The following is a 15,055-nucleotide window of genomic DNA, read 5'->3' on the forward strand; positions in this document are numbered from 1 at the left end:
CTACTCGTTTGAGCAAGGATTTGTGGAACCAGGACTAGCTGCATCAGCTGGGGGAGAAGCATGCCTGATGCAATATCACACATTGGCTCAAGTGCTTCTCTAGAGCGATGCCCCCATTTCAAGAAAGAAAGGAGGTATGAGGGGGCCAGTTACAGTTCCCTGATCCACAAGTCACAAGTCCTCCAGCCTGGACGTTAGAGCTGCCTAGGGACACGAGATCACATGCCAACTGAGAACTGGGGGAGCACAGCTATGCTCAGCCCACCCCAATGCTGGCGGGAGGGGCAGTTGACGCAGGAGCGGACTAGGACAGCTTTGTGCCACTGAGAGCTTCCCCCACCAAGGAAAGTTAGGGCCAGATTCTAGCCCCTTTGTCCACATAAGCAGCACAAAGAGGTCAGGATGGGGGAAGTGCCTGTTATCTACCTCATTCCTTTCTACTGTACCTCACTGCTGCAGAGCCAGTTCCAGCCAGCTAGTACCCAGAGTCAGCGGAGGCTCTCATGGCAGAGGACTGGGGTGGGTCTGATGTATAAAAGGGGAGTGTGTTGTCAGCTGGCTGTGCAAGAGGTATGCACAGCTCCTACCAAGATTTCAGCTCCCTAGGATTCCCATGCACAGCAATGTGCAAGGACAGCACGTAGACAAGTTGGGAGATCCAGCTCTGTGCATCTCCTCTCCCCATGGGATGGAACAAATGCAGAAAGCACTGCAGACCCTACTCCAGCTGCTGGGCTACAGACTTGCACCTTAGTGCCAAGTCATAGTGAATCCAACCCAAGTGTACAACACATGGCTTCACAAATCAGTCTAAGAGCACTGAAACAGAGCGAAGGGTGAACCAGCCCACAGAAATGCAGCAGTTTGAAAGAGCTCAGCTGATTATCCGCTTGAGCAGGTGTCCAGAAATGTCAGCTCACGATGGAATGTCATGCCATGGTTCAGCAGCTGTAGGACAGGAACCAACTTGTTGTAACAGGAAACCATACAGAGAGGAATGTCTTGAAATAGCTCCTATCATTTCTGAGGGAATGGGTTTAAATAGGATGTTATAATGAGCCTGCATCCTTATTCCTAGGCACATTACTGGAGCGTTCTAAACAGTGAAACATTTTAGATTACAAAATCAATATAAAAGCCTGAGATCACAGTACAGCCTTCTGCTTCCAGTTGGAATGACTTTCCTTCCCGGCTATGACATCATCCCAACCCTTCTGTTGTATCTTTGTTCCTCTGAGAGCACACAGGCTTAGGAAGTCCAGGACCAGCTTCTCTGGAGAAAGGGGCAAGAAACCACATTTTGAGCAAATTATGGAATAACCTGGGGCCAGCAATGATGTAACGAGGGGAATCCACCAATAAGCCAATATTACATCCATTTAAAAAAACTAGTCAAAAGGACACTCCATTTGCAATGTGAAACCCTCAAAAGTTAGGAAATGCCAATATTAAGGTTGCCCATGCAACCCTCATTCAGCCCTCCTGTGCATATGATCAGGAACAATCAACATGGATTCATCAAGGGCAAGTCATGCCTGACCAACCTGATAACTGGCTCTGTGGATATGGGGAAAGCAGTGGACATGATGTACCTTGACTTTAGCAAAGCTTTTGATAGCGTCTCCCACAGTATTCTTGCCAGCAAGTTAAAAAAGTATGGATTGGATGAATGGACTATAAGGTGGATAGAAAGCTAACTAGATCGTTGGCTCAACGAGCAGTGATCAATGGCTCAATGTCTAATTAGCAGCTGGTAGCAAGTGGAGTGCCCCAGAGGTCTGTCCTGGGGCTGGTTTTGTTCAACATCTTCATTAATGATCTGGATGATGGGACAGATTGCACCCTCAACAAGTTTGTGGATGACACTAAGATGGGGGGAGAGGTAGATATGCCAGACGGTAGGGATAGGGTCCAGAGCGACCTAGACGAATTGGAGGACTGGACTAAAAGAAATCTGATGAGGTTCAACAGGACAAATGCAGAGTCCTGCACTTAGGACGGAAGAATCCCATGCACTGCTACAGGCTGGGGACCGACTGGCTAAGCAGCAGTTCTGCAGAAAAGGACCTGGGGAATACAGTGGACGAGAACCTGGATATGAGGCACCAGTTTGCCCTTGTTGCCAAGAAGGCTAACGGCATATTGGGCCGCTTTAGTAGGAGTGTTTCCAGCAGATTGAGGGAAGTTATTATTCCTCTCTATTCAGCACTGGTGAGGCCACATCTGGAGTATTGCATCCAGTTTTGGGCCCCCCACATTACAGATAGGCTGTGGAGAAAGAAAGTCCAGTGGAGGGCAACAAAAATTATTATGGGGTTGGAGCACATGACTTATGAGGAGAGGCTGAGGGAACTGGGTTTATTTAGTCTGAAGAAGAGAAGAGAAGAATGAGGGGGAGATTTGATAGCAGCCTTCAACTACCTAAAGGGGGGTTCCAAAGAGGATGGAGCTCAGCTGTTCTCAGTGGTGGCAGATGATAGAACAAGGAGCAATGGTTTCAAGTTGCAATGGGGGAGGTCTAGGTTGGATATTAGGAAAAACTATTTCACTAGGAGGGTGGTGAAGCACTGGAATGGGTTCTGGGGAGGTGGTGGAATCTCCATCCTTAGAGGTTTTAAGGCCCGGCTTGACAAAGCCCTGGCTGGGATGATTTAGTTGGGGTTGGTCCTGCTTTGAGCAGGGGGTTGGACTAGATGACCTCCTAAGGTCTCTTCCAACCCTAATCTTCTATGATTCTACAATACAGTCTGTAATTAACATGATCACATTTTTCCCACAGGACCCTGTTTCATTCAGTACACAGGATAGAGCACTGAGTGAACGAAGCAACTCTTTGTTAGTTCTTTGCATCATCTCCACCCTATTAACAGAAGTGCTTAGCACCTGTAGCTCCTGATGATATCTGTGAGTTGTGAATGCTCAGCACCTCTGAAAATCAGGCCCCACTTGTCTCATGCATGTACCTAATCAGTAAGACACCTGAAGTTAGTGGAAACTTTGGTGAATTTTGGCTTACATATCTCTATAAATATATGTACATCTATTAATATGTTGAACAAGAAACAAAAGTAGCTCCATTCACCTTGTGGAAATTCCCTAGACTAGACAAGCCCATAGGGTCAATTTTGTGCTTTGCCCCACACTTCCTATGTGACCTTGGGCAAGTCACCTAACTTCTTTGAGTCTCAGTTCCTTGACTGTAACATGGGAATATTGATACTTTTGTCTGTCTCGTCTGTTTAGACTGCGAGCTCTTTGGAGCAAGGTCTGTCCCGTATTGTGTGAATGTACAGTCCCTACCACAATGGGTCCCCAGTTCTGGTTGGTGCCTCTGGCTGCTACTGTAACACAAATAATGATCAACAAGTTACCTTATTATTTGTTTGATCTGCAATAACAGGCTACTTTCCAGTGTAATGTTCAAAGAACTCATCAGATACTGATTGAACTCCTCAAAAAACATTTCATTCCCTTCTTCATACTTCCCATAGTTTTTAGAATATTCCTTCTGTATGCAGTGATTGGTCAAATGGCAGGTTTTGTCTTGGAAATTAGCACTATTGTATGGTTCTGAAGAGGTCCGCAGAACGCCTTCTCTGTAGAGGTAGATATTATATTGGTGATCCACTAGAACCCAGCTTCTGAAAATTAGAAGAACACTAAATAGGGTTTTTTGTTTTGTTTTTTAAGCCAGCATATGCATGTAATCAGATTTATTAACAACACTTCGCTCACCCCAATGCATTTTCTCTAATCTTTTTGAGTAAGAATTGACAGGCAATCAATAGAAAACATTACCTAATATCAAACTTGCGATGGCCTGGCTCTAATAGCATAGGCTTTTCAAGGTATTTCTGAATCACATGCACTTGTCCTTGATCATCTATAAAGTTCAGAAGTTCAGTAGCCTCTGAAGAAATAAGAATTCCTTCACCTAACATGAAAAAAACAAAGGTAAAATATAGCAGGTTTCACAGATATGATCGATGGAAATTATTTTTTTTTTTAAAAGGATTTTGAAGTACACCAAAATATATGTAATGGCATATGTTATTGGGTCTCTTATTGCAGCAGATTTGGCATTATGACCATGCTTGAGAATATGGAGGTAAAAACCTCTCTGGCTAAGGTTCTCAGAGATGTCTAGGCGTCAAGACAAAGGAAGAGTTTCAGCTATAAGAGTTACAATTGAAAATACACATTTAGATCTTGGGACATCTATGTACTTAAGAGTCCGGATTGTCTGTGTGGCTGAGTCTTGTCTAAAATTTGTGCTTTGTGGCTTCTACTGTTTTTCCTCAAGTTCTTTAACTACCACATAGAATTATTCCAAGAGACAAATTAACAAACAAAAGATGTTTATCATGTACTTTTGGTATGTTTCAGAGAACTTTTCTCAGATGCAATACACCATTCCAATTGACAGTAATTAAGACATTTCTATGGAGCAGAGAGATGGGAACTTCAACTCTACAACACACTTATCAGGGAAACCTCCAATACACAAGACCTCCAATACACAAAAATCACAGGAACACATCATCATTATGTAGTTAGAAATGTCAGGCCTGATGTGACCTCCAGGCTTTTTGTGTTGAATCCAGTTAGAGATTTTTCAAATACTTCTAGCAATCATGTCACTACTTCCTGATGGCGATTATTCCATTGCCTGACTGGTCTCCCCTGCCCCCAATTATTTTCCTATCATCTAGCGGGCCTATCCTGCACACCTGAATACCTTTACTCATATGTAGTCACACTGAGTGCAGGAGTGCTACATGCATGAGTTAGGTTATGTATGTAAATATCTGCAGGACAGGCCCCTCCCCGCCCCTGCTTTAAAACATTACTCCTCATTTTATGTAATCCTGTAACCCTAAAAATAAATCCTCTTTGGCTTTTTATAGATATTTAGGTCTTTTTCATCTTATCCAGTCTCCTCTTATAGGACATGCTCTCTAACACTTTAAATCATTTTGACAGTTACTTTTAGATGCTCTGCTGCTTGATCAATGTCATTTCTTGGAGCAAGTTGTGGTCTAAGACCGAACAAAGAGGAATCATCATCCTGTTCATTTCAGAAAAGACATCAGAGAGTAATATTTATCTCCTCCCAACTCAGCCCACACACCCATGTTTAACGTGCCACGTCTCTTTCCACAGTGGGGCTGTATAACTAGTTTTCTCCCATAGTCTGTTTCGGTTCAGTATTTGCCCCCAGTGAAGTACCATAAATCTGTCTAAGACAGTAAGATACTGTCCCCTGCACTGTACCATCTGGGTGCGTATCACACATTAATGAATTTAACCTCCTAACACCTGTGAGGTAGACGATAATCTCCGTTTTACAGATGGGAAACTGAAGCAAGGAGGGAATATGTGGCTTGCCCAAGTCACATGCAGAGTCTACGGAATATCCGGGACTGAAACGCAGATCTTAGTCCCACTTGAGTGTTTTAACTAAGCAACTTTCCTCTTTTGGTTTATGTCTCATCTGAAAGATGGCACAGAAACAGCACAATGACACACCTTCCACCAGGTGACTTTGAATTTAAACATGAAGCAATTCAAGTTGCCCATATTTTCTATGTGGCTCCTCAGTTTATTGAAGCTATTTCTTCTAGTAAGGTTTTTGTTCCAGCTTCTTCTTCTGACAAACATAATTCTACAAACAGTCACAGGAGTAACTTTATTCATTGCAGTCCCATTTAGTTCAATGTGAAAGTCATTGCTAAATTAGCAAGAGTGCAAAAAGAAATGGTTATAAAAGGATAAGGCTAATATCAATATTTTCCCTGGTATGAAAGTCCCCCATTGAGAAAGTTCAAATCTATCTTCAAATTCCCTCCAATTTACGGTTGAAGTTGGCAATTATCCCTTCCCCCATATAATTGCAATACAAACGTCCACTTGCAGTGGCAGAGTATTGGAAACAGAACACAGTCTTTCCAGAATTTGGCATTACTGGGAAGCAACACTCACAGTTACAGTTGCCTAACACTCCCCAGAGAACCCCTGATTCTTGGTTGTTTTAAGCTTTGCCAAACTTTAACTCTTCCAGCTGAAATCTTCTCTGTTTTGGTCTCTGTCTCGCATTGAATTTTTGAAAAATCTGAGCGCAGGGCAGCCATTTCCAAGGAGGAGGCTAGGGGAAAACAGGTAGTTTTGCCACGGCTTACAAAAATTCCAGACTACTATTTTCAACAGCTCCATGATTTGGAGCAGAAGTCTGAGATTCAGTGGAGGGGATAGGCTTGCAGTCAGGGAGGTTCCTTTTGCTTTCCCCATGAAAATCCCCCCAGTTCTAGCTGAGTTATAAGCTTTTAAAGTCCCCATTAGCACATCCACGGTAGGATTTTTTCTATACTCGTTTCACCTATTTCCCAATTATACTGAGCAAACTCCCAGGCTCTGCCAAACTTCCTGTGTTTGCAAGCCTTCCTCCACCAAAAATACCCTTGCATCGGGGGAAAAGTATATTGGGCTGAAAGCCAGGAGACCATGAGTTCCAGACTCACCTCTTTCAGTGACTGATATTTACTTCTGTGCAATGCACAATGCTTACTATTGAGCCAGGCCGCATTATGCCAGGAGGAAAAGAAATATAATTCCTCTCGTTTTACAGATACAGTAAAAGTTTGCACAGGATCACTTCTAGCAGAACTGGGATTTCTTCAATATGGTAGATGAGAATCTTATCTGCACTGCTTTTCAGAATGAATTTGCTGAATTTATGTGTTTGGTTAGGTTGTCTGAATCCACTGCTCTAACCAACCAGACAACACTCCTTACCCAGAGCCAGGAACAGAACCCAGGAATCCTGATCCACAGCATTCCATTGCTGTCTAGCAAATCGCTGTGCAGTTTACGTATGTTGTAACCCTCTCAGGGCAAGGAATGACTTTTTGTTATATGTTTGTACATTACCTCACACAGTGGGGGTCCTGATTTATGACTGGGATCCTTAAACACTACAGCAATACAAATTATAATCAATCACCACCACCCACTAGTAGCAATGTGCTATCACATCCCCACCTAGTGGCTCGTTCAAACAGAGTAACAGCCTACTACTGTTACTTTCTTAGCTCAAGGGGCAGAGATATGTGCTGAGGTTCTAGATTCAAACTTAGCCTTTGGAGAGAGTGGAGAGGAGCAATATGATTATACATAATGGAACTTTTTTTTTTTTTTCATTTTTCTTTTAAAAAAGATCAAGGAAATTCCATGCAAAATAACCCCTATTAAAATAAGGGCAACGTTGCTAAGTCAAGCACTGAAAAGTTAGAAAATGCCAGATTTACGATTGCCTGTGTAATCTTAATTTGGTTCCCTGGTCCATATGCATTATGCTAGTCTTTAATTACATGATCCCATGCTATTCCCCCCCAGGACTCCTGCTCCACTGAGTGCACAGGATGGATGGTAAACAAGGCAGGTGGTTAGCTGAACTTGTCACCTGCATTGTGGCTGAGCTAGGTGGGGATTAAGCAGGACAGAAGTAAGGCTCCTTGGGATCCCTTTAACTGTCCATATCCATTGTTCTTGAAAAAAAATCCCAAATGTTTGCTCTAAATTTAGTATTTTCTGGTTTTGTTTGGGTTTTTAAAACAGCAATTTTCCTTTTAATAATAGGAGACTGAGGTTATTAAATTAGTTATTAAATACTACGTTTCTTCTTCTTCTTAAATTGCGTAATGTTAGGAGATTGGGTTTTCCTAAGCATTTAGAGGACTATGATCTCTGTGATAAACTTTCTTTTATTGTATAGAACAATTCTGGGAGAAGATATGAACCATTTTTGAAGATTATAAGAGTGCTCTGTATTCCGTTTTAATTTTCTGCTCTGGGTTCTGCTTCTGTGCGTCAAACACTTACAATTACATTTGTTGCAATAACTGACAAGATGGGGTCATGTCTGTAGCAGGAAAAATGTATCATATTTAAGTAAAAAGCTTTATAATTTTCCCTGTCATAGCTACTCCCCGGATACAGGAGACGATTTAGTTATTGCTTAAATCAGAGTTTTAAAATCAGCTAGTGAGACTACAGGAGTACTTTTTCCTACAAAGATTAGATGGGAAGAAACATGTCCTTTTATTTCATTTTGATGAAACCAAGCCTTCTCTTAGGTCACGTCTGAGGGATATGAATGACAGGACATAGTGATAGGGGAACAGATGGTCTAAAGGACAATCTTCTGGAAGAATGCATCCACACTGATTTTCAGCGAGATGTTTTGATATACTTTGGAATTTCACTGTCCATTAATAAGAATATATTTTACAGACACCTTGCGCTGGAATGTATACAGTTTTAAAGCTTCCTTGTAGCATTACTTGATAGCTTTTTTCCTAATACTGGATCAAAAATCATTTGAGGTCTTGTACGTGACAAATTATGATTGTCCAGAGTAATTACTTGTCTTTATTAACAGTCAATCAATATGATTTTTATTTAAAGTACTGAGATTTTCCTCAGACTTGATTTTTGTGATGGGGATTTCTGCAAAACGAAGTGGCTGGCTATTGTGGGTGGCCGAAAGGCCTCTGGGCTGGACCCGGGATGCCATGAGTTGGCATAACTGCACTGTTTGATGGTGTTACGGACTGACTGACATCAGCTGACAGTCTGGCCAGCTCTGTACCCGAGGTGAGCGGGTCCCCCAGGGAACCACAAGGGCTGAGATTTTTAGCTTCCCTCTAAACACAAGCCGTAGTGATTTTAAGGAGGGGGAGGACTTGGTTTCATGTCTCCTACTCCAGCACACGCACGTCTGAGAGCGTCTGCGTCCCTCTTCTTTTCTCCTTCCCCTCCTGTACGTGATTTCAGTCTCTGTCCTCTCTCCTTTCCTTGTTTCTGTTCTTGCCTCCCTTTGGTCTGCGCTCCAGCATCCCCTATTGCCAGCCATGAGCACCCAGACATCACGAGCCGGTGGGGAGAGAGCTGCCTTCCAGTGTCTGAGCCTTGCAGGGAACTCCCTGTATGCTCGTTTCAGGTTCAAAGTTCAACCAGGAATACAGGTGCCTCCCCAGTGGCTGCTTGGAGGGCGACCCCTCTGCCCCATTATCCTCCCAAATCCTCTGGAATGGGAAGCTACCAGTCGATTCCTCTCCTTCCACCTTCCGTATCACTGGCCTGAGAGACAGCAGTACAACAGACCCTATCACTATCCTGCCTCCCTTCTGGTTCAACTCACATTCTCCCCAGTCTCCTGTCCTCCACCTGCCCCTATGATCATCTGTCCTCTCTGTAACCCTTATTTTCCCCGCCACTCATATTTCCCTGCACCTCTCCTACTCCCCCGCACATTTCCACCCCCATCACTCTCCCCCTGCCCCCCACATTCCCTCATCGCCGCACCCCACATTGCACTGGCTTTGTTACAGGACACACCTCTTGTGCCTTGTCTCTTGCTGGGGTCTTCCCCACACAAAGAGCTCTGCCGGGGAGCAGAACTGGGTGTTTATGGCGTCAGGGTCGATCATTGCTGGTCACTTATTCATCCCCCCAAATATCAGACAGAGTGTGAAGGTTTGTACTTTTAATCAGTGCTGACGGTTCCCTAGGAGCAGAGAGGAGACCATAAAATACCCCAGTCGGTTGAGAGAACAGAGTTCTATGTGGTACTTATGTAAAGGCCTGCAGTGCAGAGCACACACTGCTATTAAACAGGCATATTGCAACCACGGCTAGACACGATGCAGAGAAAATAATCATCCTTCTATTTTTTTTAAATAACAAAAATCAAACAACAAGAACAGAAAAGAGTTGGAGCATCTCAGCAGGAAACAAACCTTTGGCACCGGCCGAGGATTTAGCTATCCACACGTTCCCCTCCCCATTCTCCTTCCTCTTGTTGTAGGAGGCCAGGAACACTTCCCTTTCATCCGTCCTGGAGTTGTTTATAAGATGGCGAATTCCATTCTGCGCTGGAGCCACTGGAGTCTTTAGGTTAGTTGGATAAATCATATATGATTCTGGGAACCATGTGCAAGATTCTGATAACTCAGGGCTCGTCTTGATTAGCCTAGTTGGAGAAGATAAATCAGCCCATTAGCCTTGCTAATCCTAGAACATGCCAGCTCCCAAAATAATTTATACGTATTAAATGCAGGTTATCATTAACATGAGCCTTTTTCCTGCTAGTGAATATGGTTAATGCATATTCAACAATAATAATACTGTACTGTATATATTTCTATTAACTTGCTGAAAACAGTCTTCTCTTTAAAGCTGCTAGAGGAAAAAAGCAGTAGGACAAAATATTTTTTAAAAACCAGCAAATATTGTAATACTATAAGACTGAGAATTGGGTAAATTCCTCTCTCCCCTAAAGATGTTTTTGAGCACTTACCTTTCTAAATAAACATTGTTACAAATAATTGATCTAGATCTTTCTATTTTGTCTTTAATATTTTTGCCTTTTATCATGAACTGGAGTCAAATATTCTGAAATGATCAATAAACAAATGGTTCCACATAGCTAGATATTGCACAGTATCCACACAAAGCTTTCTGAGAAACCAGCAAAGACTTTCATTGGGAATCCTGTGTGCTAACACTGAAGCCCCTGCAAAAGTTGCTGTGCGGTGGAACTTGATTGGGAAAGATGAGGGGAACAGAATGGTGAACTAGGCTATTCAGAAACGTAATTGTCTCCAAATGGGAGCTATGTATCCAAGCCAAACCCACTGATATTAAAGGGAAATTTCCCATTGACTTCAGTGGGCTTTGGATCAGGTCCTTTGTCAAAATGGCTTTATTCAGAGTCTCAGGGGATTTTTAAGCAATTAGTAGTGTTGGTGACCCCCGGGATTAAAAGGGAAAGGCAGCTACAGCTTTAGAAAAGACAGGCACTGACCCCAAAGTACAAGCTACATAGAAATAATTTTGTGAATCTCAATGAATGGTCTTAAGTAATCTGCTCTCTGGCACTGGGTGATTGTTTACATCATATCTACATAGAAGGGCCTGGGATTTCTAGAAGGGATTTTTTAAGGAACGTAAGCCATGCAGGCCCAAGGTGCACTATTGTATACAAATGACTATGATGGGCGGGCTACAGAATTATACTATACATTATGTAAGTTAATGTAGGCCCTGCAGCCTGTCTCTTGTTGTATGACAGTGATGTCTTAAAACAGTTTGACCAGACCAGCAGCTTTGAAATGAACACGCTCTAACAGAAGCAGAGTTCAGTCCCAAGTCATATTTTAATAAACCAACTCAATACTCCATCTCTTTAACAAATAGAAGCACATGCACCACTCCTTGCAGGAGACATTGGCATTGCTGATTATTATGAAACTCCATCTCTGAGTCCTCTCTTGTGAAAGAGATGTCTCCTGGCATTCACTTGACCAAAGGATCTGCTTAGCTAGAAGCACATTAGTACTGCAAGTCTCTATAAAAATGAACAACAGAAATAGCAGAGTGGAACCAAGCTTTAAAAATATATCTACCAGGAGAAACAGATAATGTTGTAGTGGTTGTTTCTTTAGGTCCACATTTTAGGAAACAACAACATCTGCTGCTCTTGCATTCCCAACTTGACATGCAGCACCATTTGCAAGCGCAAACAACAGAATTACACATACAAATGCTGCTTGCCTATGAAAATCAGGTCCAGTATCTAGAAACTGAAATGCTATTTGGGCACACAAATGATTGTGAAGAAAAAAAGCAGATGCAGCTTCTGAAGATTGCTGAAGGGCCCCTGAACAGAAGGCCTTTAAAGGCAAATTTTGGTGCTTTTTCTCAAGCATCATACAAAACACACTTAATATTTAGTTGCATTAGAAAAAACATTTCTTCGAACACACTAAAAGGTTTAAATGGAATCCTTACTTCACTAACGAAGCTTTGCGACAAAGCTTGTCAGCTCCCCTGTAGTAATTTACCAGCTGCACAAGTCCAGGTTCATGACCTACAAGAGGAAAGGGAGAGTTAAGAAACAAAACTTATCAATTAAAAAAAAAAGGGGGGGGGGAAGAGGGGACAGATTGCTAAAGAATCCTAGGAAAAAGGAGAAAAATTAGACTTCTCTGTTATACAGTCAACTGCATGATGCCGATATTGGGCCCAGGTTGCATCCTGAAGAGCACCTTTCTTAGGCTTGACCATTCTAAGTTAGGTTTTACTATTTGTGGTGGTAAGTCATATATGCCTTATATACTTCCATATTCTAGTGCTGGTTGTCATTCGTACATACTTAGTATTCCACAAATAGGCCTATTACTCAAATATCTGCAACGAACCAAATCTCCCCCCAATGTGACCCCACCTCGTTCTTACGACAGAGAGTAGCGATGTGCTATTTGCTTAGAATACCTAAAAATCCTTAGTCCCCTGAGGTTCACTAGCTAGACAAGTGTCTGTAAGCATTATCCACCTCCCTCCTGGCCACAGATGGTGGGGGACATTGTTTGAGCATTTGGACTCAAGAAATAATGCAGCAACTCTACCTTGTGTGTCTTGACAATTGAAATCAAATGTCAAATGATTACTTCTAAGAAATGTGCAGAATCTTTCATTTATTGGCTAGGCAACCTTGCTTTATCTGTCTTGGCTAGAAGTAAAGAGGTGATGAACAATGACAAGGGTCGAAGGCAGATTCAGTGTCAAACAGTCACCAAATGACTACACATTATTAATCCATCATGTTTATTAGGGCAGTGCCTATGGACCAACCAAGGACAGGGCCTCATTGTGAGAGACACTGTACAAACACAGGGTAGCCAACAGTCTGTCCTGAACAGTTTACAATCTACCATCTAAGAATCTAATTGCCCACCCCAGCTTCTAAACTTGTCCCCTCTTCCACAAGAAACCACCCAGCCAAAAGTCTTTCTCAGGTGGCTGAACCCATCCTCAAAAGCCCACAGATGCCCCTGACTCCTCTCCCGGCACGAGAGCCAGCCTGAGAGCTCAGGACAAAGCTGAAATATTGAAAATGCCCAGATTCAGTGGAAGCGTGCCCTTTCCCCATTGCTGCCCTGTCATCATGACTCAAGGGTGACCAACCCACAGCGGATACAGCTGAAGAGAGGCTCCCTGCACTGAAGACCGCTCTCTGTTGGCACCTTTTCTATCTGATTCAGAAAAAGAAGAATCTGCTGCACACAGAAGGGGCAAGGGATGGATTTTGGGTGGCCAGACAGACAGCAGGTCACCCACTGGCAGTGGCCTGCTCCGCATAAGCTCCCTATGACAGGGCGCAGGGGCTGGGAGCAGAAGCACAGGATCAGTTGTTACACAGACACTTCCATCTTCCTCCAACCCAACCCTGTGGGGAAGGGGCTGTTACTTCAGGGCTAGTAGCCATTGGACTGGAACAGAATCCAAACTGGCTCCAGGGGCAGGGCACAGATTCCACCCACATAGCACACCCGACCAGACTGGGCTAAGGGTTTGCCCCTAAGTTACTCCACAAATTAGAGACTGTCCTGAACAGAAATGGCACCCAAACCAGCTGGATGGACGAGGAGAGATTGGGAAGGGGCAGGGGTGGGCAGGTAATTCAATAAAAACCATGAGGCACACTCCAGCTGGATGTGCTTTAAAAGGAAGAGTATAAGACGCACGTTAGTTCCATGCATGGGAACGAGACAAACTCACACAGCACTCGCAAAATAAGAAAGGGAAATACTGGTTTACTGGTTACTCTAATTCCACAGTTTTCAACCTTTTTTCATTTGCCGGACCCTGAAAAACTTCCAATGGAGGTGCGGATCCCTTTGGAAATATTAGAGACTGTCTGCGGACCGCCAGGGGTCTGCAGGCCACACTCTAGTTGTTCTAATGGCCATCCGAAAAACCAATGAGTGACTGACATACATGAGTAGCTTTTTAATCTTTACTAACTGGTTGCCCTGAAGCAAAAAATAATAGAAAAGGAAAAGTGAATGCCGGGGATATTGGCTCTGTTGGATGGTCATTCAATAGGAGCTACTGTTGGAAGAACTGGATATTATGTTCTAATCTTATTACTGTATTTTCTTGAAAAGAGGACTCCATTATGCACATTTTATTGTGTTACTACTAGAAGAGGTTATTCTAGTATTCTTTTTTTGCCACTGTATTTATACATACACACTTTAAGATCCTTCAGTTAAAAGAACAGATACAGGCAAAAAAGTGGTGGGGGAAAGAGGAAAATACACAGCAACATGCTGGCGGGAATGTCATGGCAAGGGGAACTAGTCCTACTGGTAGGGAACAGACGCAGGAGCTATTTCAGGAACAGAGCCCCACATTCTTATTACAGGATTAGGGAGCTGTCACGATTTACTGAAATGAAAGAGAGATTCCAGTGCAGAATAATCCTCCTGACGGCAGCCAGGAAACACATTTCATTGCAATGGGACAGATCCTTCTCACCAAGCACATGCAGATCTCCCAACTTCTGTGTGCTGCTCTCCCCAGTAGAAGGCTCTCCACAGGATCAGCAATGACACTGCAAACTGTTCTCATGGTTCTTCAACCTCCCCAGGGATCCCGTACAACAGTGAATGCAGCCTAGGTCTGCCATAATTTCCCTCCCTCTCCCCTGTAGTTTTAAGGCCAGAAGGGATCTCTGAGATCATCCAGTCTGACCTCCTGCTTAACACAGGCCAGAGAATTTCACCCACTGATTCCTGCATCCAGCTCAATGACTTGCGGTGGAGCTAGAGCATATTTGTAGAGAGGCCAATCTTAATTTCAAGACTCCAGATAACTGAAAATCTACCACTTGCCTTGGTAAATTGTACCATCATTTACTAATATGTCCCTCTGATTCTGGCTAGTTTCAGCCTTTGCCTGCTATATTAAAGAGCCCTCTACTATCAGATATCTTCACTCCATGTAGGTAATGATTATTTTTCAGTGGAACACTCCCTCTGTGCTACGGAATGACCCCCTTCAAGAGGGGAAGGAAGTTCTAGGGGCAGTAGCATGGGTCCCTGGCAGAAATGCAAGGCTGTAAGAGAGGGTAGGGAGGCCTTGAGCTGGTGCAGATGCAAAGGACCTCCATGCAGATGACCCTGTTATCTTCAGAAGATCCCCTGAGATC

General features: G+C 43.3%; 1 protein-coding gene across 2 annotated transcripts in view; it reads right to left on the minus strand.

Annotated features, from left to right (window-relative positions):
- Window positions 1-15,055, minus strand: part of TTL (tubulin tyrosine ligase) — a 35,338-nt gene that overhangs the window by 16,174 nt on the left and 4,109 nt on the right. Inside the window, exons 2-5 of one of the 2 annotated variants that reach the window (XM_084623416.1) lie at window positions 11,851-11,929; window positions 9,798-10,030; window positions 3,799-3,934; window positions 3,372-3,641 (exon numbers count right to left, since the gene is read on the minus strand). In XM_084623416.1, coding sequence (XP_084479542.1) covers window positions 3,372-3,641; window positions 3,799-3,934; window positions 9,798-10,030; window positions 11,851-11,929 — 718 coding nt within the window. The remainder of the gene's footprint in view (window positions 1-3,371; window positions 3,642-3,798; window positions 3,935-9,797; window positions 10,031-11,850; window positions 11,930-15,055) is intronic. The other variant, XM_084623417.1, reaches the window with a different exon arrangement.

This window comes from Lepidochelys olivacea (assembly GCF_965140295.1).
Source record: "Lepidochelys olivacea isolate rLepOli2 genome assembly, chromosome: 3".
NCBI lineage: Eukaryota > Metazoa > Chordata > Testudines > Cheloniidae > Lepidochelys > Lepidochelys olivacea.